General features: G+C 42.6%; 1 protein-coding gene across 3 annotated transcripts; it reads left to right on the top strand.

Annotated features, from left to right (window-relative positions):
- The first annotated feature begins 221 nt into the window (after positions 1 to 221).
- Positions 222 to 23,885, top strand: pfkpa (phosphofructokinase, platelet a). Of its 3 annotated transcripts, XM_083995141.1 has the most exons (23): positions 222 to 494; positions 3,264 to 3,337; positions 3,973 to 4,050; positions 4,304 to 4,493; positions 5,249 to 5,414; positions 5,647 to 5,691; positions 5,805 to 5,913; positions 6,633 to 6,728; positions 7,543 to 7,635; positions 8,592 to 8,717; positions 9,532 to 9,596; positions 10,690 to 10,759; positions 11,722 to 11,868; positions 13,802 to 13,872; positions 13,975 to 14,062; positions 14,967 to 15,119; positions 16,939 to 17,091; positions 18,721 to 18,885; positions 19,102 to 19,163; positions 19,521 to 19,632; positions 20,511 to 20,610; positions 21,620 to 21,725; positions 23,029 to 23,885. In XM_083995141.1, exons 1-23 carry the CDS (start codon positions 401 to 403, stop codon positions 23,183 to 23,185), a joined length of 2,520 nt encoding a protein of 839 aa, XP_083851267.1. In that variant the 5' UTR covers positions 222 to 400; the 3' UTR covers positions 23,186 to 23,885. The 3 variants fall into 3 exon arrangements, with proteins under 3 accessions (XP_083851267.1, XP_083851266.1, XP_083851265.1); XM_083995140.1 differs by lacking the exon at positions 14,967 to 15,119; XM_083995139.1 differs by lacking the exon at positions 16,939 to 17,091.
- The last annotated feature ends 1,149 nt before the right edge of the window (positions 23,886 to 25,034 follow it).

The raw sequence follows: 25,034 nt of genomic DNA, 5'->3' as shown, positions 1-25,034 counted from the left end.
ACAACAAAAAACTTACCGTGGCGTGTAGTTTAGTTTAGGTGGGTTTATGTCTATGCCCCAAACGACGTGTCTGAGATCCTGCACGATGACGCCCCGCCCACTTATCCGTCTCAACCCCTCCCATTGGTTCAAAATCAAACCGGGCCACATACGCCGAGCTCTGATTGGTCCGCTGAGACGTCAATCACTCTGCTGCCCTGCTGCTGATCGGCGGCGGATAGATGCGGAACAGGAGGAAGGAAGGAGAGAGGATAGCGGGCATACGTTGGTACAGGGGGCGGACGAGTCGACCGACCGACCGACCGGTGCCCTTCATCATCTTCTCCTTAGCACATTTTTTTTTTAAATACACATTTGTAACTATTTTAACGACGAACGGGACCGTAAAACCGCTGTGAAAATGGCGCAGCCGGACAGTAAGAAGATCTTCTTTGAGAACCTGTCGGGAGCGGGTAAAGCCATCGCGGTGCTGACGAGCGGAGGGGATGCTCAAGGTAAAATAAAAACACACACATAATAGGACACTTTCCCATCACACCGTAGCATCCGTGTTTGTGTCAGCCAGCCACGGGGGGGAAACGATGAGGACACACGGCTAACTTACAGCTCTGAGATGTCCCACTGTCCTTGAAGAGGCCCCGGCTTTGCTGTATGTTATGACATTTTTTTTGTCAGTTGGAGGGACCATTCATTCAGTTAGCCCGCCCGCCAGTTGGTTAGCATCGGTGCTAACAGCATCAACACTGTCACACTGTGTCACTGATTTGGTGTGTGTGCTGTGCTGACATGCTCACACACGCACACACAGGAAGGAAGCTGTCAAGGTCGATGCATGCCGAGCCGAGCCGAGCCGAGCCGGTTTACTGTTTATCACAACTGAGAAGCTTAAGTTGCCTTTTTTAATGATGAACCGTCTCAACCTGATTAAAGTTAAAGGAGGATGAATCAAGACAAGACAGTGACTGCATCGCACTGCATTGCGGCTCCCCACCGTGGTGTGGTGCAGGGGGGTATGGGGGTCCTCCTATACTACACTAGCCCTGTACTGTACTGTAGCATGCCGGGTTAGTGAGTTAGCCTGCATCCTGTGTACGTGATGAGCTGCATACATCCATCCCCGCTGCGTCTCTACCCAGCAGACCGTGCGTCAGTCAGGGAGGGAAACCCTCGTCATGTGGCTCCGTGTGACTCACCTACTCGGCTCTTCATTTGACTGTAGTGCGGTTTACACACGCTTCCTACCAGGCCAGTAACTAAACCACGATAAAGAGCTGTGTATCTTTATATTCTTATAATAACCAGTGAAGTGTCATTGCACAGTTGAGCAGATAGAAATGTAATACAGGTAGCTACTACAGCAGCCCAGTCGGTTTGTGTAGCAGAAAAATCCCCATAAAGCACAACCTCTGGTCTTAAATCATAATTTCCTCTTTATATCTATCTATATTTTAAATATTTCAACTGAATACCACTGAGATTGCTGATGTGTTTGTATTAGGACATGCAAACTCCTTTTACACAACTCCTGATCTGTTATCTTATTGTTATGAAATCACAACTCTTATCACAACACTCTGATTCATCATCATCATCATCATCATCAAAACAAACAAACAAACGAACAAAAAACACATTCAGACTGTTTTGCATCATACAGTGCAAGTGGTAAGGATCAAATGAGATGACTTTCCATAGCTGATGCATTATAGAAAAGCATCTTTTTGAGTTATGGAAAATCGCCTCTTGTAATATAACCAATATTGACAGTGGCTCCATTGTGTTCACCTCTTCCATTAGGCATGACAGTGTAACAGTGCAAACTATTGATTCGTGTTATTTCACCTGTAAATCATGCAGTGACATGTCTTCAATCTGAAATCAACTTGTGCATGTGTTTTTTTTTTTTTGCACTTCATACTCAGCTGCTAAGTCATTGTTCTGTCTGGCTCAGGGGAAGTGAATCGATATGTGGTTGGTGGTTTTTTAGGACACACACTAACACACACACACTCATGCAGCATATAGTAGAGAGGGGGGAAAAAAAGAAACAGAGTTGGCCCCAGAGCAAACCAATGAGGCTGTGGCATGCATGACAGGAGCTGAACGTCAGTGTCAGAGGGCATTGTGTAGCCTTGGCTTAGTCTTTTCACCCACTCTGGACGAGAAAGTGTCAGTCATGCAGAACGAGGTGGGCAAACTTCGCGATTGTCTGCCGCTCTGATGACAAAGACTGAACCTGGACGAGAAAGAAGAAGCAGGACACGGGACTTCAATAACATCTGAATTTACTCTCTGTCTCACTCACATTCAGATCCTCTGTCCTTTAGTTACAGTAGACTGCTCAGACTGCTCATCTGAACAGGGTTATGTAACGGAGTAACAGGTCACTGCTCAGTGTGGTGAATAGCTGCTCCCTCTCTCCGCTGCTTCTGTAACTTTCCACGTTGAAAAAAACTTCTTAACTTTTTTCCCTAGTTAAACTTTACCACTAAAGTTTTTTCCTCCCTCTATTATTCAGATCTCTCTCTCTTTCGCTGGCTTAAAAAACCTGAGTTGCTAAGTAACAGCTCAACTTGGCAGCCATGACAGCTGTAGCTTTCACCAGTTCACACACACACACACACACACAGAGGAAACTAACTCGGCCTCCTTTCTTCTCTTGTTTATATCTCCCACAATCAGCCAAGTTCCTGTCTAAGTGTTGTTGTGGGTAAAGCTTTTTCTATTATTCTCACTGTCGGGGGGTTTAAACTAATAACCTGGCCCATTAACATTCAAGCCACAGAGCAGCAGCAGCAGTTTTATAACTAAATGTTACTCAGACTGACCAAGAGGCTGCAGGAGGAGCAGAGAGACTTTCTGACCAAACATGGAGATGTGGTGTTGGTTATTATTACTGTGACGAGACGAGGAAGAAAAAAAATAAACAGTCATAACCCTGTGCTTCTGCATGCACTATCAAAACAAACATTGTCACACATTTTCAAGATGCATAAATATGTGGAGAGGTGGAGTTGAAACTTTACAGCTGCATGCAGTATTTTTTTGGGGACAGAGATTAAATAAATATCCATGGAGCTTAAACTATGGAACAGCTGTGAAAATCAGGATTTTACAATGATTTGCTATGAGTTTTTTTTTCTCTCTGTGCAGCAGCTACGACTTTGTTTACCCTGCTCAACACGGCATTGCTGTTTTGCACGAATGTCGTTTTTATTGAATATAGATGTAATTATTTTTTCTTTAATTCTTCTGTCTTCCAGGAATGAATGCTGCTGTCCGTGCTGTGGTTCGAATGGGTTTATATGTGGGGGCAAAAGTTTATTTCATTCACGAGGTGAGCCCAAAATGTTGTGGTCATCATGACTAAGGAATTTTTTTTTTTGCACAATTCATTTGCTAGACCAGAAACAGAAAAATATACGACTTGCAGCCACTATTTTGTGTAATATCTTTAATTGTATCATATTTTTTAAATATTTAAATGTTTTTCCAGCATTATCAGCGACATAATGTGGGAGATATCTCACATATTACAGATCACGACAGAGCTGTGTGTCCCAGTTTTACATGTATGCAGTCAGGGATGCAGCAGATGTTGGAGGAGCTTTTTGCTTGCTCATCCTGTGATCCCAGCACATCTGTATCTGTGTGTGTGTGTGTGTGGTGGTCGTGCTCGCTGGCTGCGATGTTACATAACTGACTTGAGGCTTTGGCAGATGCCTGATGTGAAACTCTCCTCCCACTCAGGTACCACAGTACACTGGATAGGAAAACTTTAAGCCATCCATATGACTATAATTATTACTTTTTTTTTTTTACATGACATGTTGTATCACTTTGTGTGTGGTATTGCAAGAGGGCAGGGATATTTATTTAGTTTATGTGAACTCAATCTACTGATGTTTTCTTGAATGTTTATTTTAAAATCTCTTGTGTTTATTTTCTTGTATTTGTCTTTTTTTAAATCAGGGATATCAGGGTATGGTGGACGGCGGGGAAAACATAAAGGAAGCCACATGGGAAAGTGTCTCCAGCATGCTGCAAGTAGTGAGTAATTATCATGGGCAGCCTCTCACACATATCACAGGACATCTATTCTACCTCATCTGTGTATTTCTGTTTCATAATCAAACATTTTAAAATAGAAAGCGATTGTTTTCATAGTTACTCATGTGACGGCGTTGCAAAGCAAAACACTGAACCTCATTCTGGAGTAAACAGAACTGAGATGAACAAAACAGGAAGTCAAAGCGCTGAGGGATTTTAAAGCTGAATAAATTCTCGCCTGTGTCGCCGTCAGGGTGGGACTGTGATCGGCAGCGCCCGCTGCAAAGAGTTTCGTGACCACAAGGGGCGTCTGAAGGCCGCTCACAACCTGGTGAAGCGCGGCATCACCAACCTGTGTGTGATCGGTGGAGATGGGAGTCTGACGGGAGCCAACCTGTTCAGAGAGGAGTGGAGCGGACTGCTGGGAGAGCTGGTGGAGCAAGGTACTGTACCGCGGAGAGATTAACTCCTCTTTGTCCGTTTTTATTTAATGATGGGTGTATTGATGCAGCTGAAAAAACCTGTAACTAAACCACAACTCTGATCACAGTGACACTGTTTCTGTTTCTAGGTTAAACTTGAAATGTTGATAAAACAAAACTTTTCCGTCATGACTTGTCTGCAACTTTCTGCACCTGTCATACTGTCACATAGGAAGTGAGTGAAAGTTAGGTTGTGCTCTGTGATGGGATGACTAATCCACACTAAAGTGGTGTTATTATGTAAATGAAGCTGGGTTTTCTGCTCTCGCCACATCATTTAAAGTAAACATGATTCAAATAATCTGGAAAACCACCTCCTGCAAGAGTGGATGTATGTTATCTCATCTTTTAGCACTAAAACTTTATGATTAGCATTTAACATTTACTTTAAATAGACAACACGAAGCAAGCATACAAGTTGTCATGCTAAACCTGGTGTAAATTTAGGAGATTTGTATGGTCAGATTAAATATGTATGAAAGTGAGCCCAGGATAAAGTCTTACATTCCTGACAGTAGAGATAATCTCCAGCATGAAAAACAGCATTTTTTCCCCTCAAAACACACAGTTAATCTGAAGGGGTTTCATGTTTCATATGGTACAAAAAAGTTTCTATTTCTGTCCATTCTGTGGTTTTATGAGAGTGACCAGACTGAGCTATCTTAGAAAACACATAGGAGACATTAGCTCGTTTTCTGACTTGTTCTTCCCTCCAGGTCTGATCGAGGCCGATGCCGTTCAGAAGTACTCGGCCCTTCACATCGTGGGGATGGTCGGATCCATCGATAACGACTTCTGTGGAACTGACATGACAATCGGCACCGACTCGGCTTTGCACAGAATCATCGAGGTGGTGGACGCAATTATGACGACCGCACAGAGGTGAGTGAGCTGAAGATAAGGAAACTTATTGGCAAAATAAACATGGAAATATTTGTTTTACTACTTCATACTGTTGATCTTTAACAAATATGAAGTCATGCACGACTGAAAATAGAGCGTTAGAGTATCAAGAGAGAAATTAAGAAGGGATAGGAATCATTCCTGTCTTTTTCACTTGAATTAAATGACAAAAAATGTCAAAAAAGTCACATTTTCCCTTCTTATCCTTCAGTCACCAGAGGACGTTTGTGCTGGAGGTCATGGGCAGACACTGTGGGTAAGAGTGCGTTTGATAGCAGATGCAACAACATAATTCCCGAGGCACAAACATAGACCGTTATCACCTGTGTTTATATACACATTGTCCCCGTCTGTGTGCTTTTATCCCAGCTACCTGGCCTTGGTGAGCGCCCTGGCATGCGGGGCGGACTGGGTGCTGATCCCTGAGATGCCCCCAGAGGACGGCTGGGAGGACAAAATGTGTCAAAAACTGTCTGCGGTAACACGATCTCATTGATCTCGCCACAGTTAAACCCAATGAACCGAATCGTATCGTATCAGCCGCCATGTTGTGTAATCTCCTGTTACCTGACAAAAAGTTGTTATTATCCTTCATAACTTCTGTGTCTTTCTCGAAGGAGAACGTCCTGATTTTCTGACGTAGAGGAAAGTGTGTAGTCTCAGTTGTCTTGTGTCTCATTGTGTTTTTTTTTTGTTTTTCTGTTTTTTTCCCTGCTTTTGGAAATATTTATCGTATGGTTCAGACGCGCTCCAGAGGCACGAGGCTGAACATTATCATAGTTGCAGAGGGAGCCCTTGACAGGCACGGGAAGCCTATAACCTCTAGTATTGTCAAGGATGTGAGTACCTGAGTGTAAAGAAAGGGGAAGCCAGAAGCATGGAGACCCGACTGATGGGAGTCAATACACTACAATACAACAACAACTGGCCTGGATATTCTGTAATTTTCTCTTTCCTCAGGATGCTAAGCCTGTGATAATGCAGTTAACACCAAGCAATAAAAGCCGGCAGGATATTGCTGATTACAAAGTGCAAACAGACGCCGCAGTGACATTTATTCTAGGCTTTTATTATGAAAGCGCTGCTGTCGTCATTGTCTATGTCGTCGTCGGGCCCCCGTGCTTCTGAAAGCCCACGTCACAGCCACGGTCTGAGTTTTTCTGTCATGTTGTTTCTCCACCACCCCCCTCCTTGTAGAACCGAGCAGGGATGAAAAGGCTGAATATCATAATTGTAGCCGAAGGGGCGATTGATCATAACAACAAGCCCATTACCACTGACAATATTAAGAATGTAAGTACAGAGCTGTGTGTTTCTAAAAAAAAAGAGTGTGGCAAGCTCCAGCTTCGACTGCCCTCCTGTATCACCTCTATACTACTTGTACTGCTGCCCTGGTGTGGCTTTGACTCTGTTGCTGTGTTTCTGGAATGCTCTGTCAGACACACTCGCTAGTTTTTTGGTAAGACGGCTTTCACCAGACTACTGCCACAGCTGTAAGACACACACAGACACACACATACAGCACATACTCGACTAAAACCTCACTTTGCAACTTCATGGAATATGTTTTGACACATTCACAGTCGTCATTATCAGTGTGTTTTGACCTCACACTAACAAAAGTGAAACATTTTTTTGTTTTGTTTTGTTTTGACAGTACATTTCAGTTTAATGCAGCACTTCCTGTCTTCCTGGGATCTTCTTCTGGGATTATTCAAAACAAAGCTGGGAGCTCGCCCTCCACTAACATGACTGAAAAATTAGAATGGCTTTGCTTGTGCTTTGCTGTTTCCCCTTTTCTTCAGCGTCTCTGTTGTGTTTGTGTTTCAGAGTGTGATGTGTCCGTTTTGTGCACTACGTACAGTACGTGTGGATGTTTTGCATGTTTCTCAGTTCTCTCTACTGCAGATGTACTTACTGTGATTTCCACTTTTAGCTGTGTCACTCACTAATATGCATGATGAGATGAATCAGTATCATTGAGATGAATCAGAATCAGTAGTTTACATTTTACAGTAGTGTTTGTTTCCTGTTAGAGGAATAACACAACATGCTGCCACGATCTCTGCTTAAACTTGTACTTGTGCATCTTATTAACCTCCCTCAGCTTGTTGTCAAGTGTCTGGGGTTCGACACGCGAGTGACAATCCTGGGGCACGTGCAGAGAGGAGGGACCCCGTCTGCTTTTGACCGCATCCTGGTACGTTCACCACACATCAGTGCAATTTTTGTGATCATCTATTAATTATTTCAGTCTTTTTTCTAACAAAATTATCAAACGTATGTTTCTCAAATATCAGGATTGATTATTTATGGTTTAAGACAGACAAAGCAAACTTAGATAATATAAATATAGACAAGTACATGACTTACAGAAAGGATAATAAATAGATTTAAAAAAATCTTAGATATGATAATAACAAAACAGGAACAACAGGTTAATGTATCATAAATCAATCATAAAACAGTCCAGAAACAATGAGAAAGCCTGCTCTCTGTTGTCATGCACCTGCTGCATAAAGGTCAGAGATCAGAGAAAATCTTGTTTAATTGGTTCATTGGTGATGAAAACTGATTATTATAACTGATTATATTTGGTTTTTGGATTGATAATCAAATAAAACATGCCGTCTAATAGATCACCCTGGATTGTGTCACTATTTTCTGACATTTAATTGACAAATCAAGATAATTGTTGGTTTGCTTCCCTGATAGAAAACAGATATTTGATTTGTCTTTTTCTTTACCTGCAATATTGATCCTGCACTTACAAGATACATTAAATACAGTATTAAAAAGGTGAAAGGTGATACAGTATGTAGCTTTTTATCTTTGTGCTCTTCATTTGAGATGTTTGTCCAGAGCTTTTCATGTTTAATCCCGTGTGGACGAGGAGAAATGGCTCCAGGTTTTAGGCTAAGCACATTAGCAGATTTATGGCTCAGCACGTGAAGCGCTTTCATCACAGACAGTGAGCAGCAGATCACTTCACGTCAAAGCAAGAGAAAAAGATGAATATGGCGGAGAATTGACTCCAAATGTTAGAAAAATGTCAGCAAAGGAAAGAGGAAGAGGGTTAACAGATAAACAAACAAAGCTTTGATCGTGATGATGATGCATGGTTTTTTAAAAATCTGTGTGTGTGTGTTCATACAGGCCAGTCGTATGGGTGTGGAGGCCGTTCTCGCCCTTCTGGAGACCACAGCCAACACACCAGCCTGTGTTGTCTCTCTGTGCGGGAACCAATCGGTGCGCCTGCCCCTGATGGAGTGTGTACAGATGGTAAGTACCGGACTGGGGGCTGGAGACGAGCCAACGCTGCCACACACACACACGCACACAGACACACACACACACACGTTTACAAAAGCAGAGGAGCCGAGGAGGGAGAGAAGGAATTCTGCAAAGCACGTACCAACACAACACAAGCACTCAGAAATGACTGTGCAGGAATCACAGAGGCAGAGTCAACGGGGACGGGTTGGAGGGGCTTAAGTAATGATGACAAACAGCACAGCCCATTGGGCCTGGAGTGCCACTAATGTTCACAAGAGAGCCGTATTGTTTGAGAGGCAGTTGTGTCTGGTTAATGATTATCCCAAGCATTTGGCAGGGTTGGCAATGACTGCCAGCATGATGATGATGATGGCGATGATGATGATGATGTAATAGCAGCCCATGTGCAGAGCAACACACAAAGCAGCTTTGTTGTTGCACTCGCTCGACATGATTAGATTCTGACTGACAGAGGAGGAGAGGGTGGTGGTGGGAAATGTCTCAACACTGGTTTCAGATGCTTTTTAAGTGGCAGGAAGTTTTATTACAGGTCAAAACAAGGTTACATATCCTCCGCTGGAGAAGATGATGACATGTTTCCTCTTGTTTTGTTTTTGTCTCCTCACAGCAGGAAGGAGTTTCTGATTGTTTTATTCATGATAGGCAACTTCAAATATCTGAGGCGTTGCCGGCAGATGTTTGATAATTTGAACTGATATGAAACTTGGTGCTTCTTTTGTACATAAAGGAAAGACACTGTATGAATTATTGCTGCTGCTTCAGACAGTAAAAAAACACTCTGATGTTTCTCCTCTCCCAGACCCAGGAGGTGCAGAAGGCCATGGACGAGAAACGGTTTGAGGAGGCCGTGAAGCTTCGGGGCAGGTACGGTATGAGTGACGGCTGGCTGGGACCAATCAGATGTAACACAGCCAGCAGTTCACTCTACATCAAGACACTGACATTGCTTCTGTTAAAGGGATACTTCACCCAAAAATGATAATTCACCAATTTTCTACTCACCGTCATGCCAAGGAAGGGTTTGGAGAACTTTCGGAGTCATCAAAACGCTTTTGGAGTTCCAGGCGGGGTCCAGCTGGCAACGAATTTTCATATAATGGTGGCGGATAGAGCTCACTTTTGAATCGTCCAAAACACACACTATGAAACATCCAGATACCTCCATACTGCTCGTCTGTACTGACCCAAGTGTCCTGAAGCCGCGACATGAAAAAGTTTATCTCTGTTTTTAGCCTTGTTGTAGCAGTAGCTCCCAGTGCCTGCGCGAGATTTGCTGCGAGATGTTCTTCCGTGTTTACATCCATGGTTTACTAAGATGAACGAACAGAAGAACTCCGAGTAGCCTCCCCTACACCTGGCCATTTATGGAAGCAGTGACGGAAAGAAGAACTTCGTAGTTCTTCCAGAGACTTTGGAAGTGGATGGGGGATCGCAGCAAATCTTGCTCATAAACATCAACAGAGCCACTGGGAGCTACTACTACAACAAGGCTAAAAACAGAGATCAAATAATTTTTTCCGAACAACTTTTTCATGTGGCGGCTTCAGGACACTTGGGTCAGTACGGCCGAGCAGTATGGAGGTATCTGGATGTTTCATAGTGTGTGTTTTGGACAATTCAAAAGTGAACTCTATCCGTCGCCATTATATGAAAATCCGTTGCCAGCCGGACCTCCGAACCCTTCGTTGGCATGAGGGTGAGTAGACAATTGGTGAATTATCGATTTTGGATGAAGTATCCCTTTAAAGAGCACAACACCAGACTGATATAGTCAACAAAAAGGAGCCGATTGGTTTAACAATATGCAAAAACATCATATTGAGATCATATGGACAAAAATTGTGATTAAACCTGAGGATGTGATGTTTGTTGGGTCTTAAACCAAACAAACACGTCACTTTACGTCAGGTATCGTGACACTGAACGTATGCCGTGCACCTGCTGTGTTTTATTGCAGGAGTTTTGAAAACAACCTGAAGACCTACAAGCTGCTGGCTCATCGTAAACCAGAGTGTGAACTGCCAACTGTAAGTCGCCGCATGACATCATCACATTTACTTTGTCAGAACAGTGTTTTCAGCTTCGTCAGTCCTTAACTCAGCAGATGTAGACACACACACTCGCGCACACACACAAACACACACACAGACACACTAAGCTGTAGTTGTTTTTTTAACACATGGTAGCAGCAGTTCCCACCATGCCTGGAGTGCAGGTTGTTTTTAGAGTCGAATTAGCCTCCCTGAGACACTGAGGTGTTTAATTTTTTATTACACTGTCCTAAGGATCTGCCTACGAATAATGACTCAGCCACTGCAGTCGTGATGCTCTGTGCTGCTGCTATTTTCAGAGATATCCTTGACACAAAACAAGGCAAGGGAAAGTATCCCTATAAATACGTGAATTATATATCTGTGAGCAGATGAATTACAGCGTGTTAGTTTAGCTGTTTGGTGGCTTGTGACTAAGGTGACTTGTTAAAAATAAACAGATTTCACAGGTTTGCTGTCTCACCCAGTGTGTGTTTGCTCTGCGGCCTAAAAACTGTAGTCGCTGATGTGTTCGTGTGAGCCCGCAGGTTGCTCAGCGCAGGTCTGCTGTTCAGTGATATCAGATGACATCTGGCTCCCCGCTGAGGGATGGCTTGTTCAACCCTGCCAGGAGCTGCTGCTGTTGCTGCTGCTGTTGCTGCTGCTGTTGCTGCTGCAGCTCCAAAAGAGACAGCACACACTGGAGATCAGTGAGGTGTGGAGGCAGCATGTCAGGCTCCACGCTGTGAAACTCGCCTCAGGGTTTGATTCCCCCCTGCATCTGTGATAATGACCACTGTAGGCCCAGCATGCAGCTGAGCGCAGACCACGAGCTGTTTATTGATCCACTCTGGAGAGCTTCAACGACTGTCCAGCAGCAGCAGCAGCATCAACTCAAATGAACCGTATTTACTGTGATGGTAAAACTACTTACATTTTCTTATGATGTGTTTACTCAGAGCAACTTCAACGTGGCCGTGCTGAACGTCGGCGCTCCTGCAGCAGGTATGAACGCTGCCGTCCGCTCAGCCGTCAGGGTGGGCATCTCTGAAGGGCACAAGATGTTTGCTGTCAGCGATGGGTTCGAGGGATTCTACAAAGGACAGGTGGGTACCTGTGCATTACTAGGGATGTCACGATTACTTGTTGTTTTCACAATTAATCGTGGTATTAAACGCCACAATTAATTCATCGTAAAGATTCCTAAATACGTAACCTTCCAAAAAAGATGATGTTGGAACCATATCGGCAGATGTGCGCCAAAATAAAGGTACATAACATTGAATTGGTAGGAATTTAAATGTTAGCTTGTCATTTGTAATTAAAAACAAAACAAAAAACGATTAAAATAAATGTAAACATTTGGTATAATTAACAATTTATGACCTGAATATTTCAAACACTTCTTCTGGGTGATTAATAATTGGTCGTATATTATATGACATAATAAATACTTGAAATAATTTGTGTAAACAATGAGTAATGTAATTATATTGTATATTCATAGTGTTGTGAAATTAATAAATGCATAATAATAGTGATAATCGTAATACCGTGATTATTTCTCTAACAATAATTGTACCAAGACAATGTATAATCGTGACATCCTTAACTGATGTAGATTTTCCTGGGTGGTCTGAGATTTCTTGATATATTCATTAAAAAATGTGCTGTAACAGCTTAGCAAGGGAAAAAAAAAAAACTGGCGTGTATTACTCTCATGTTTGAAGCAATAACTGAAAGAGAATTGGCTTAGCTTGATGAGAGTCAGGCAGTGCACAATCGCTGTTAGCTCCCTGACTGAAGAATCAGGGAAAACCCGGGGGATAATCTGTCCAGATTGATGTAAGCCAATTTCCCACACTGGCTCTCCCTCCTCTGCTCTGCTCTCCCCCAAAGCTGCTGCAGTACCACAGTGATCTGACAGAGGGCAGCAGAGTCAAAATTGAGATGGAGGTAGTCTTGCGTTTTGGATGAAAAGTAAAAGCACACAGCAGCAGGTGTAAAGCCTGTATTGTACTGTGTAAACTTGCTCTATGAGCTGTCATCTGAGACACTGACTATGTTCTGGCTCTGTGACTGGGAAAACTGTTTTTTACACTCACTCTTATTATCCTCTGGTGAGAAACCCTAAATCCTCTCAGGACAGGTCTTTTGTCAAGTGCTGCTCTTTGAATGAGCCAAATCTGGACCGTTTATCTCAGTGCGTCTCATATCACCGGTTAGTTTAACAACACCCTGTGTGTGTGTGTGTCCTTGTCATCTGAAATCAGACAGTTTCAACTGACCCATAGAAGATTACACCAGTGGGAGTAATGAGTTTCTTTACTTCAGTGCTTTGGGGCTCTCTCTGCTGCACTTCTCTGTGTTTTCATTGGTGCAGTTCCACCGTTGTACAGAAGAGAGTGTGTCCACAAAATCAACTTTCATCCCCAACGGTCTCTGCTCTGAGATCACCGTCGGGAGGACAAGTTGGAAACTACGCGACTAGTGCAGATTTAGAATATTTTAAGATTTGTGATAAATGAACCAACAGCTAAATGATAAAAGGAGATATTTTCAAATAAAGCTATTGCTACGTGGTTAACGTTAGCATCAACAGCTGTTTGCTTAACCACAACAAGACAGACAACAGAAGATAAACACAGTGTGTCTGAGCATGTCCTCAGAGACTAGACTCTACATTTGTTGCTATTGGAAAGAGATGAAACGGGTCAAAACGACTGCAGCTATCTGATTAGCATGCTAACTGGATTGCTGTTGCTTTAAACCAGTGGAAACAGCTGTCGGTGAGTAAACAAAATGAAGTTTGATGCCGAAAACCATAACATTTCTTCTAGACCAGTGGTGATTAAACAGCTGTTAATGTTGTGGATGTCGGCCAAGTAGCAAAAGCAAAAAACTTACACGCAGCTTAAGATTTCTAAAACAAGCACACATGGATAACGGGAGGAAAAGGTCGGAAAAAAAGGCTCAAGTATTTTAAAATATTATGTCAGTGCTTCTTCTGAGACTTTGCCTCCGTCATCTCCCCCACAGATTAAGGAGATTAAATGGGCTGATGTCGGAGGATGGACGGGACAGGGTGGATCTCTACTGGGAACCAAAAGGTAAAGTTCTAACAAATAGCTCACCCTATTTTGATAAAAACAAAAACAATTTGTGAACTGATGATAATGTTGTTGTTTCCTGTTGCTGTTTCCTGCCGTCAGAACTCTTCCTGCAAAGCACGTTGAAAAAATTGCAGAACAGATGCGAATGCACAACATAAATGCACTGCTAGTTATTGGTGGATTCGAGGTACGTTCAAAACTCCTTTGTCCCATTTAGCTTGTCTTACTCTTTATTTAATAATAAAGCTACATTCTCATATTTTGTTGTCCATAAATAAGCTTATTAGCACTTTTAGCTTGCAAACAGTATTTAAAGTTATATTTTTTCATTTGTATAGTGAGAAAATCCCACAGTAACGTTTGAAGCTTTGCTAATTATAATGTCATAATGTGCATATAGAGACTGTATGTTATAGTTAATGTTGATCCTTTCCATCAGTATCATCCCCTCTATAAACGCCACTATATGGATCCATGCATAGTCGTGTACATAATCATGCTTCAAAGTCTTTTCTCTGCCAAACCTGAAGCAGTAGAACAAATTGGAGTAAACGCAGCATTTGTCAACAGTGAACGTTGCTTCACTGTTTACATTCAGCGCTGAAAATAGATATAGATGGAAGGAACATAGGATCCTCAACTGGAGGCTTATGTATTATTTATTAAAAGAAACCCAGCTCTGTACATACATGAAATATAAATGATATAATTATTGAATTTTTATTTAGAAACAGAGAGCTCCTGCTTTTCTTCCAGCCATTTCACGCACTCCCACTTAGACGCCCACCAGCTTTGATTTTTCCTGTGACGTATGCAAGTAAATGAGTTTCATGTGTATGTACTGTACAGATGATGTGTGTGTTTTTTAAAGAGAGTGTGTGTGTGGAGTGGTACCTGTCTGTTTCGCTGCTGTCCGTTGTGATAGACCTGGCTCCTCCCCTTGGCACCCTCCACTTTTTTTTGTCTTTCCATTCTCCCTGTGGCAAGTACAGTAGCACCTCTCAACCCCCAGATCAACCCAACCCCCCCACCCCCTCCCTGGCAGGAGTTGCCCCCCTGCAGACACTAAAGCCCTTGGCTCTGCCCTGCAGGCCTTGCTGTCACTGCTGGAATTGTTAACGGCGCGCGGGAAATATGACGAGTTCTGTGTGCCCATGGTCATGGTCCCAGCCACTGTCTCCAACAATGTGCCGGGCTCAGACCTCAGCATTGGCGCTGACACGGCTCTGAACGCCATCACTACTGTAAGTGATGGGGGCTGGCGACGAGAGTAGAGATACACGTCACACACACAATACAGTATATATATATAAATGTAAAACACACACACATGCACGCACGCAAGCAGACAATACCCGAACACATCCACACACATGCTTACATAGCCAGCCAGCCAGCCAGCCAATCATGTTTCAAGAAGGGAGAACTCGCTCACTCTGAACATGGCGTCTGGAAAAATTGAGTTTGACCTTATAGCAACCCAAAACGTAATAATGGGCCAATAATGTAATAACTTCCAATAACGTCATAATTTTGACCATTTTAAATGAAATAAAGCCAGTAATGTAATAAGTTATAACGTAATAAGTTATTACGTTATTGGCCTAGTATTAAAAAACTCGTTGAAAATGTAATAACTGGTTATTACAATGTCCAAAGTTTTTTAACTAGTCCAATAATGGGACATCTTATTACATTATTGGCAAAAAAGTTATTACGTTATTGGCCTAGTATTAAAAAACCCTTTGAAAATGTAATGTAACAACTGTCAAAAGTTTTTTAACTAGTAAAAAAGTTGTTACATTACTGGCTGTATTACACTTAAAATGGCCAATGTTATTACATAATTGACAGTTATTACGTTACTGGCCGTTATTACGTTCTGGGTTGCTACAAACCCCCCAAAATACTAAATTAAAAACATTATTAATCCAGAGCAGACAGACGATTGATGAAGTGACGTCTGTGCTGCGTGGCCACGTTGCAGAGTAGCGTCCCTCCCTCCCTCCCTCCCCCATCAGGTAAGTGAGTGAGTGACAACATGGAGGCATGCTGTGACTGAGATACTCCAAGTGTCGTGGCCGCCATGTTTGCTCTGCCTGCCCTTGCCCGCGATTCTTCTCCGCCCTCGCAGCTGTGTGTTTGTGCCCCCACCCCACCCTCCCACATGTCATTAACACAACAAGATGACTGGTTAACAGCATGAATGTAGGTAGTTATTAGTTATAAAACTAAACTAACAACCTTTAGCACCGTTAACACACACACACACTGGCCTGTAGACTGTGTGTAACATCTTTTAGTGAATTAATGAATTAATAATGAAGCTCCACCACTGACTTCATTCATTAACATCACCTACTGTATATTTGTGCCAAGACTGATGTATAAAAAACACAACACAGATAACACAGCATCACTGATCTTTGCTGTTTTATTTAAAGCATTTGATCGTTTCAGTTTAACTTAAGTTATACAGTAACACAAGATTTAAAGTCATGTGTGTTTTGGCCTGACCGTCATCATCATCATCTCCCCCGTCCTCCTCCTGTGTGTGCAGACTCGATCAGTGCTTGTCCTGCCTGCTCGTCCACAGCAGATATGGCCGTCAACGTTTTGTACTGTAGGCTTTACTCGGCGTCGCTGCATCATTGAGCTGCAGAGGCTCACGAACGGCCTTTCACATCTGTCTCACCTCTGTCTCCTCCTGTCTTTCTTCCATCTGTCCTACACCGTCTTTCCTTGTACTTTTTTTTTCTTCTCTAGCTCTCCTCCATCACTCTTTGCTGTATCTGTCGTCCTTTCTTTTCCCTGTTTTTTTTTTCACTTTCTTCTCCATCTCTTGTTTTTTCTTTTTTCTTTTTTCTTCACACTCCTGTCACCCTGTCCTCTATCTGCCAAAGGGAAGCCATAGCCGCTATCACACGGAAAGAGCCGGAAAAGGCAGGATACACGCTCTAGCACACTGAGAGAGATTCACCTCTCTCTCTCTCTATCTCTCTCTCAGTGGTCTCGGCCCCTCTCAGTGGCTCTAACGCGTTTTTCATTATACTGCCGCTTCAGGCGTTTGAGAGTCTGCTGCAGCTGTATGAGGCTCGTGCTACCTATGAGGAGTTTTGCATCCCGATGTGTATGCTGCCTGCCACCATAAGTAACAATGTACCCGGCACTGATCTAAGTATCGGGGCAGACACGGCCCTCAATGCCATCGTGGAGGTAAGGCAGTTCAAACCCCGCCGCCGGCTCTCAGCTTCTATGAGCGCTTCTGCTCAAGATGCTCATGCAAAGAGCTTGAAAATAAATGACACATGATGAAGTTCAAGGTCCAGTGCTGATAATCAACAAGAGTCAGGCTGTGAAAAGCAGATGTGTAGTAAAGTGTTGCAGTATTAGCTGCAGCTCTGTAGACCTCAACACAACCCTTAATCTAACCCCAAACTCACCCTGATCACAGCTCTGACATTAACTGGTATGTGTTCAGTTTTAAAGAGGCACTCCATTTGATATCACTAAGTCATGAGATGTGCTACTCAGTCTGAAAACAGCTGCCATAAACTGGTGGTGTGGGGTTTTCAAGAAAAAGTGCGTTCCAGTCGATCTCGGAAGTTTGATTTTCCAAGTTCCCAGTCGTCTACATCATTAGAAATGCTCCTTGAAGTTGGAAATTTGTATTAATTTCTATGCACATCTGTCCGTCCTGGGTGAGGGATCCCTCCTCTGTTGCTCACCCTGAGGTTTCTCCTGTTTTTCCCTGTTAAAATGGTTTCCATGGAGTTTTTCCTCAGTCGATGTGTGGGTCTAAGGACAGAGGATGTTGCTACGATGCCATGTAAAGCCCTTTGAGACAAACTGTTTGTAAAAACGGGCTATACAAATAAAATTGCCTTGCCTTGCCTTGCCTTGCCTATGACCTCGAGCTCACAATCAAAGATCCTTGTGCTCTGTGCATCAACAGAATAAAAGCTGAACAATACACTGTTAATTTACCACAATCTGGTCGTCAAATAAGTCAAATTAACACATTGATGTGCAGCTCAACATGTTGTCATGTTGCTTTCATATGCAAACTATCACTATTATAATACTATTATTATCAATATTATGAGCTATAACAAAGCTTTTTTGACTTGTCATCAACTCATAACTGGATGCGACATCATTCACAGCTCTGGATTTCAACTTCCGAGATAAATGGAACGTACCAATATCAAGGCAAGCAGGATCTAAGGAGAAGTAGAAGCTGCATTTTGGGGAATTTAGACAAGCAGGAGTGCCCCTTTAACGTTGTCGTAGTGTTTAAATCTGTGCACGCTTTTCTGCCATCACCGTCACCTGATATCAAACTGATTATCAGCATTGGACTTTTTAAAAAAATACACTTTTAAACACCATTTGTTCAAGTAGAAAGTATAGTTTTCTTGTTTTAAACGTTTACACATAGAAGTGACATCTTACGTTTACCATGTGATGTGCTTTCTCATCCTTATGCAGGACTCCAGTCTCTTAACTGGTGAAAGCAGCGTTTTTATTTTAGCCTGTATCTGCCTGAAAGTGTTTAGATGTACAGTATCTCACTCGTGTGTAGACTGATAAACAAGCATGTCGGCCTTGATTTGAGTGTCATGCTGTTGTTGTTTTACATGTGGAATGTTTTATTTAAACAGAGTATGAACCTCTAATCTCGTTTGATTTGACACTTTGTTGTGGTAATCTTTGAGGGACATTTAACTGGAGGTAGCTCAGCTCACAGCATTGACACACAAGTTTAACAATGCCTAGCTCGCAGTAGTATCTTAACATGCACTAACATTGTGAGTGTGTATATATATATGCATGTTGCATTAGACCTGCGACCGCATCAAGCAGTCGGCCAGTGGGACCAAGAGACGCGTGTTCATCATCGAGACCATGGGAGGATACTGTGGCTACCTGGCCAGCGTGGGAGGCCTGGCTGCTGGAGCGGACGCCGCCTACATCTACGAGGAGCCGTTTGACATCAGAGACCTGCAGGTGACACATGAACTTTTAAAAACACTGGAGCAAAGATGATGAAGTCATGCATCACTTGATTTTACCTTCCCCAGCTACAGGCTTCAGGCTCAGTTTCATGCTTCGTCCAGCAGAGGGCGTTCAGGCTGGATAATGAGTCCTAGACCTAAGCAGTGCCATCTGGTGGTCAGCATCACTCACATGTACTGTCCTCTCCTCCTCCTCTTCCTCCCACAGGCCAACGTTGAACATCTGACAGAGAAAATGAAGACGAGCATTCAGAGAGGACTGGTCCTCAGGTGAGATAATGACAGTTTAAATCACCTCAGTGCAGATGGTTCTAGTAAATTTCACAACCTCATCTCTAAAGTGATATTACAAGATGTGCAAAGAGCCTGCAGCTCAGATAAATGTGAGTGTTTTTCAGCACAGACCAGACATGTAGCTGATCTGCTGCTGCTGCTACTGCAGATTTTTTTAATCCACTCTTTCCAGCTCCCAGAATCTGATTTTAAGCAGCTTGTGTAATAAACACATCTGATGCCGATGCCGCCAGATCAACAGATGACAATTTGATGTTGAAATAATATAAATGGCACCTCCAGCGACAGAGTCTGAGACTTTACTCACCCATCTGTTTGATTGTGCGTTTGCAGGAACGAAAACTGCAATGACAACTACACCACAGATTTCATCTACCAGCTGTACTCTGAAGAAGGGAGGGGAGTGTTCGACTGCAGGAAGAATGTGCTGGGACACATGCAGCAGGTACTGCAGAGCTCAACACACAGTATGATCAGTGGAAGGGAACACTTCCTCCAGACTACGGACGATTTAATGAGGAGTTTTCCATGTTTGTGTCTGGAATGGTATTTCCATAATTACTCAGTCTCATTCCTGCTGTATGTGCTTTGTTGTGTTTTGGCTCCGTGCGTCTAGAGATTATCGGAGATAAAACAAGATTAAACAAAACTTTCATGGTCCCTGAGGCGAAACTGTTGTGTCTGCAGCCAGTAATGGGATACAGACAAGAAATAATGAATATAAATTAGTGAATGTTAAGAAACATAAACACAACATCTACAAATATGCACCTTTTAAATATGTTTTTTTTTTTTTAAAGAAAACTTTGCCCGGTGTCTTGGTGCATCTGATTTGAATTTGGTCTTTTTTTCCCCCATACTGTATAATAATTTTTTCATCTTTCCTTGTTTTTGTTCTTCTGTGGATAGAAAATATGCAAGTCAGTAGAAAATACACACAAAAAAGTACAGTAACTCATATGCAAGACACAGCAAAACTCTTGGGTTTAACGGACTGAAACACACAATTTGCACTTTTATTTTGAAAAGCTTTTATTAGAGTGTGGATTTCTGAGGTTGGGATTCTGGTCCATGATCCACCATGTCCCAAGAAATGCACATCTGTAACCCAATTAATCACAAATCCAGAGATTGGTGGCTTATAAAGGTAATTTTTCAAAAATAAAATGCCTTAACTTAAAGGAGAAGTGCTCAATAAGATGGATTCAAACACATTTTTGAACCAAGTTTGAGCTTTTTGTGCAGAAAATATATCAGTTTGACAACATTTTTACATTTTGTTCAGTGTATCCATAGCATCTAAGTGTTGATTCCTTTTGAAAGGGAGGAGCGCCGTCTCCGTTTGACCGTAACTTCGGGACAAAGATCTCCGCCAAGGCGATGCAGTGGATTTCCAAAAGGCTGGTGGAGACGTTCAGACAAGGTGAGGTCCATGTTGCACCTGTGTGATATGACTGGTAGTCGCTGATCCTCCCTCCCTACAGAGACGTGACCGTTGTGAAGCAGACCTTTTACCCAGATCTGTCATGGAGTCACCGTCTGATACTCTGATGTATTTTCGTCCTCGTGAAGGAAATTAATTATTGATCATTCACACCCTGTAGTCTAATTTAATGCTCTTTCTTTTTTTGATGGATAACACTAACAGCTGAGTAATGTCTGATAACTTCTGATCAAAAGTTTGTCTTTCCAAAAAAAAAAACACACACTATATGTTTGTATCAAGGATTTAATTAAAGTTAAAACTCCTCTTCTATGTTTTTTTATGTCTATTTCCCATACACATGGATGACATAAGATGAAGGTAAATCCTCTTTTTTCATGCTGGCTCCATGACCATCTCCATGTTTATATTTAGCTCCATGTCCCTGTCTGTCATTTCCACCCTCCTGCCATATCTTGAAGAAGCACACAGCCTGTCCGGGCGCATGTGGGGCGCAGCTACGATGTGTCTCTAGCTTGTCAAAATTTATCAGCAGCCACCATGCTTATACGAGTAGCAACATTTCAAGGATGAGCACACGTTTTCTTTTTGTTCTGCTTTGCCCCCACATTTCTCTGTGCGTCTACGGCACCTTTATGTTGCTTTAGTTGCTTTTATTAGTAGTGACGCCTTCCTCGCTGATGAGCCACTACATTAACACTGGTGGTGACCGGTTTTTAATGTCGTGGCTGATCGGTGTTTATCACCACAGCTTTGAATTTTAGTTTCTAGATTTTCTGTTCATCATCCATTCGTAGTTCTCCTGTAGATCCATACAGAACAGTTATTAGGATTTCTACAAGCTCTAAGAGAGTCATCATCACTGCACACAACCCCTCACACACACTGTACGATACGTACTGTCTCTTCTCTCTACGTACGTACGTGAGGGGAATAGTTGAACTTCTCTCCTGTGGTTCCACCTCTGAGCTCTGTTGTCTCGCCTCAGGCCGAGTGTTTGCGAACACCGAAGACACCTGCTGTCTGCTGGGGATGCGTCGCAGGGCCCTGGTCTTCCAACCCGTCGTACAACTCAAGGAGGAGACAGATTTTGTGTACGTATCACGCGCACTACTGAACTCAGAGTTACAGTAATACCTCAATACTGTGATGTTGTTGCACCAGACTGTCACTATGACTGTACAAGTGTGTTCACATGCCTCCAGTTTAAAGAGATAGTTCAACATGTTGGCAAATTGGCCCATTGCCATAATCCCTATAGTCATAGCAATAGGTTCCTTTAATTGTCAGTGCAAGCTATTTTTAGAATGGCAGAGCAGAGCGGTGAGCTGCTCAGAGCTACGCTACGGAGGTTAATGGGATTTCTTGGTTTCCCTCATCAAACTCATCAAATACACAATCCAACAACTCCAAAACGCTCTGGTGGACAAGTTGTGACCTGCACATTCACCACGCTATGAGATAATAACAGAACGTTACGAGACAGAGTTGTTTTCGAGGCAAATGCAGAGACTGCTTGCCAAAAACTGTCCCCGATGGGAATGCGCATCAGCGGTTTTGCATGAATTTCCCTCTAAAACAACTCTGTCTGGTAACGTTCTGTTATTATCTCATAGCGTGGTGAATGTGCAGGTCACAACTTGTCCACCAGAGCGTTTTGGAGTTGTTGGATTGTGTATTTGATGAGTTTGATGAGGGAAACCAAGAAATCCCGTAACGTACCTACTCGTAAAACTATAGAGATTATGTTGAACTATCCCTTTAAGAGTCGCAAAAAGTGAAGATATTCATTTCATACATATTTGCTATTGTGACACAGCTTTATAATATGAAAAAAGTATATTTTTTGTTTCACTTTGTCTTTAATAGTGCTCATACATTTGATCAGCTGTGTCTGAAGAAAGTTCTTATACGGTGGATAATACAGAAATGGGGTTAGAAATTGTGGGGCATCTTTCACTAAACTTAAAAACCAGAGCGTCTGTGTGAAAATCAATGATGCAAATTATACTAATTTATATTTTGAGCATAAGGAATTAGTCTAATCAACACATGTCAATCAACAAAAAAACAATCTTCATTAACTGAAGATAATAATACCAAACATTCTCCAGTGTTTGCTTCTTAATTGTGACACTTTTCACTGTCTTCTGACATTTTATGGTTCAAATCAATTCAGAATGATAATAATTATAAAATAATCACGAGAAAAACTGATGAAGATAATCCATGTGAATTATCCCAAATGCCGGTTTGATCATTTAAAATCTTGTCCAGATGGGAACGTCTGCTCCCCAGTCAGAAGAAAACATTACATTTGTCCCGTCAGACATGAACGATAGTGTTATAATTAGCGTAATAAACACAGAGCTGATGTTTTTCCTCGTCTGTCTCCAGTCACAGGATCCCGAAGGAGCAGTGGTGGCTGAAGCTGCGTCCCCTCATGAAGATCCTGGCCAAGTACAAGACCAGCTACGACGTCTCCGACTCCGGACAGCTGGAGCACGTCGTCCGCATCCGGCCTAAAGAGTCGGACGCTTCGGTAGCCATGTGAAGGTCCCCCGGCCCTGTACGGTGGCCTGCGATGTCCAGTCTGTGTGTTAAGACTGAAGGTCTGTGAGGCGTCGAGTTTGTTGAGTGTTGTTGAAGAGCTCGACACAAGCCGTGTTTTCATTTCCTGTCTGTCATCTCCCTCGGTCTCACTCCTCCTCCTCCCCCTGTCTCGTCTCGACAAAATCATGAACTGTAACCTAGCCTCCGCCGCAGCGCTCCTAATACCAGACGCACACACACACACATACGTACACATCCGCACGCACACACACACACACACACCTGTCCTGTCGTGCACCTGTGTGTGTCCTTGTTGACCTGGATGTTTGGTGTCACCGTCGATTTTAAATTGCACTTTCTCTGTCTCCAGTTGCTTAGGCCGGCTCTGAGCCCAGAGCTGCACGAGGACAGAATAGACACTGTATCTGCTGTAAAAAAAAAAAAAATACAACAACCAGTGTGTGTTTCTGCCTAGAACCAGTGTGAGGTTCAGCATATTTATGTACGACTGACGCAATACAGTTCCTCTGCTGTTACAGTAAGTTAAGAGAACTGCGTGCTGTGCTTTACACTGAAACTAATATTTATCTTTTTAACATTGTTCATTATTTTTTGCTTGTAAACATGGATATATTATTAACTGTAGGCGCTGCTGCACCGAGTAGCTGTCTGTCGTACTGCACCAACGAGTTAGATGTGTACGAGACTAATGTTTCCCACAGAATAAAATCAGACTTGAGAAGTGCTGATTAGTGTCCATGGATTTATTTACTGGTCTGTTTATGTATTTGACAGCTGAAGGAGTTTTAAAGTTGGAGGATTAATCATCTTTTAGATGTGTCAGGGCTGCATGATGTACAAAAACTTTTATATTGTGATTGTATGAGGAGGTTATTACCATTTCAGTTGAATATCATTTTTACTTTTCATTTTCATTTAAAATAGTTTTGTTGAGTCTTGTAGCAAACAAACATGTCCGTTTACACCTTTTTTTAAACTACACCTCCTGTGATCTGGATATTGCACAAATTATACAATTACTTGTGCAGCCCTCATATTTGATGTGTGGTATCCAAAGTTTTGAGTCTCTAGTAGAAAAAACAACAACCCTTTTGTGGCTTTTAACAAATATTAGACACATGTTTATAGTGACTGACTCACCAGCAGATTAGTCGCCCATGAGGACAGGGTCGAGCCTCTGATTGTGGTGACTGTGATTAATCACTATTTAATGTTGAAGGAGACACAAACCAACTACAAAAAGACAAAACTCATGACACCAAGGACACAAAAATGATCCTAAAGAGATAAACTGACATTAGTAGTCAGATGTAGGAACACTTTTTCATCTTGTGTCGATCTTGTGTCCATGTTCAAAGGTTTAAAGAAAGATGAGTCTTGGTGGTGGTTGACGAGTAACATTCAGGTTTGTAACAGTGAAGAGAATAATAGAAAGTGTACAGCAAATGAAAAACAACTAGCTTAGATATTTTATAAAAGAGTCAGTTTGTACAGCTGCTCCTCTGCTCACTGGATCATAAAATGTGAGGAGTGAGGGGCAGGAGAAACAGATGCATCATTGAGTATTGTAGTTTTAATATTTATACCTGTAGTTTAGATTCACAACACCTCTCCGGCTCGGACCTGAACCAGATCCCCCGGACTCTGGGCTCCTGCTGGTGCGTTTCAGTCCAGTTCCTCCCTGCAGCCAGCAGATGGCGGCAGAGCACCGTCACACTTGCCGGTGTCCGGGTTCATCGAGTCCACTATGACACGGATTCCCTCCATCACTTTGCTGTCCACTCCTGCTCCTCACAATTTCAGCGCATTGTGGCTTATTAGTAAAGTAG

The sequence above is a fragment of the Trachurus trachurus genome, assembly GCF_905171665.1.
Source record: "Trachurus trachurus genome assembly, chromosome: 20".
In the NCBI taxonomy this organism is placed as follows: Eukaryota; Metazoa; Chordata; class Actinopteri; order Carangiformes; family Carangidae; genus Trachurus; species Trachurus trachurus.
This window is presented reverse-complemented; position numbering and strand designations above follow the sequence as displayed.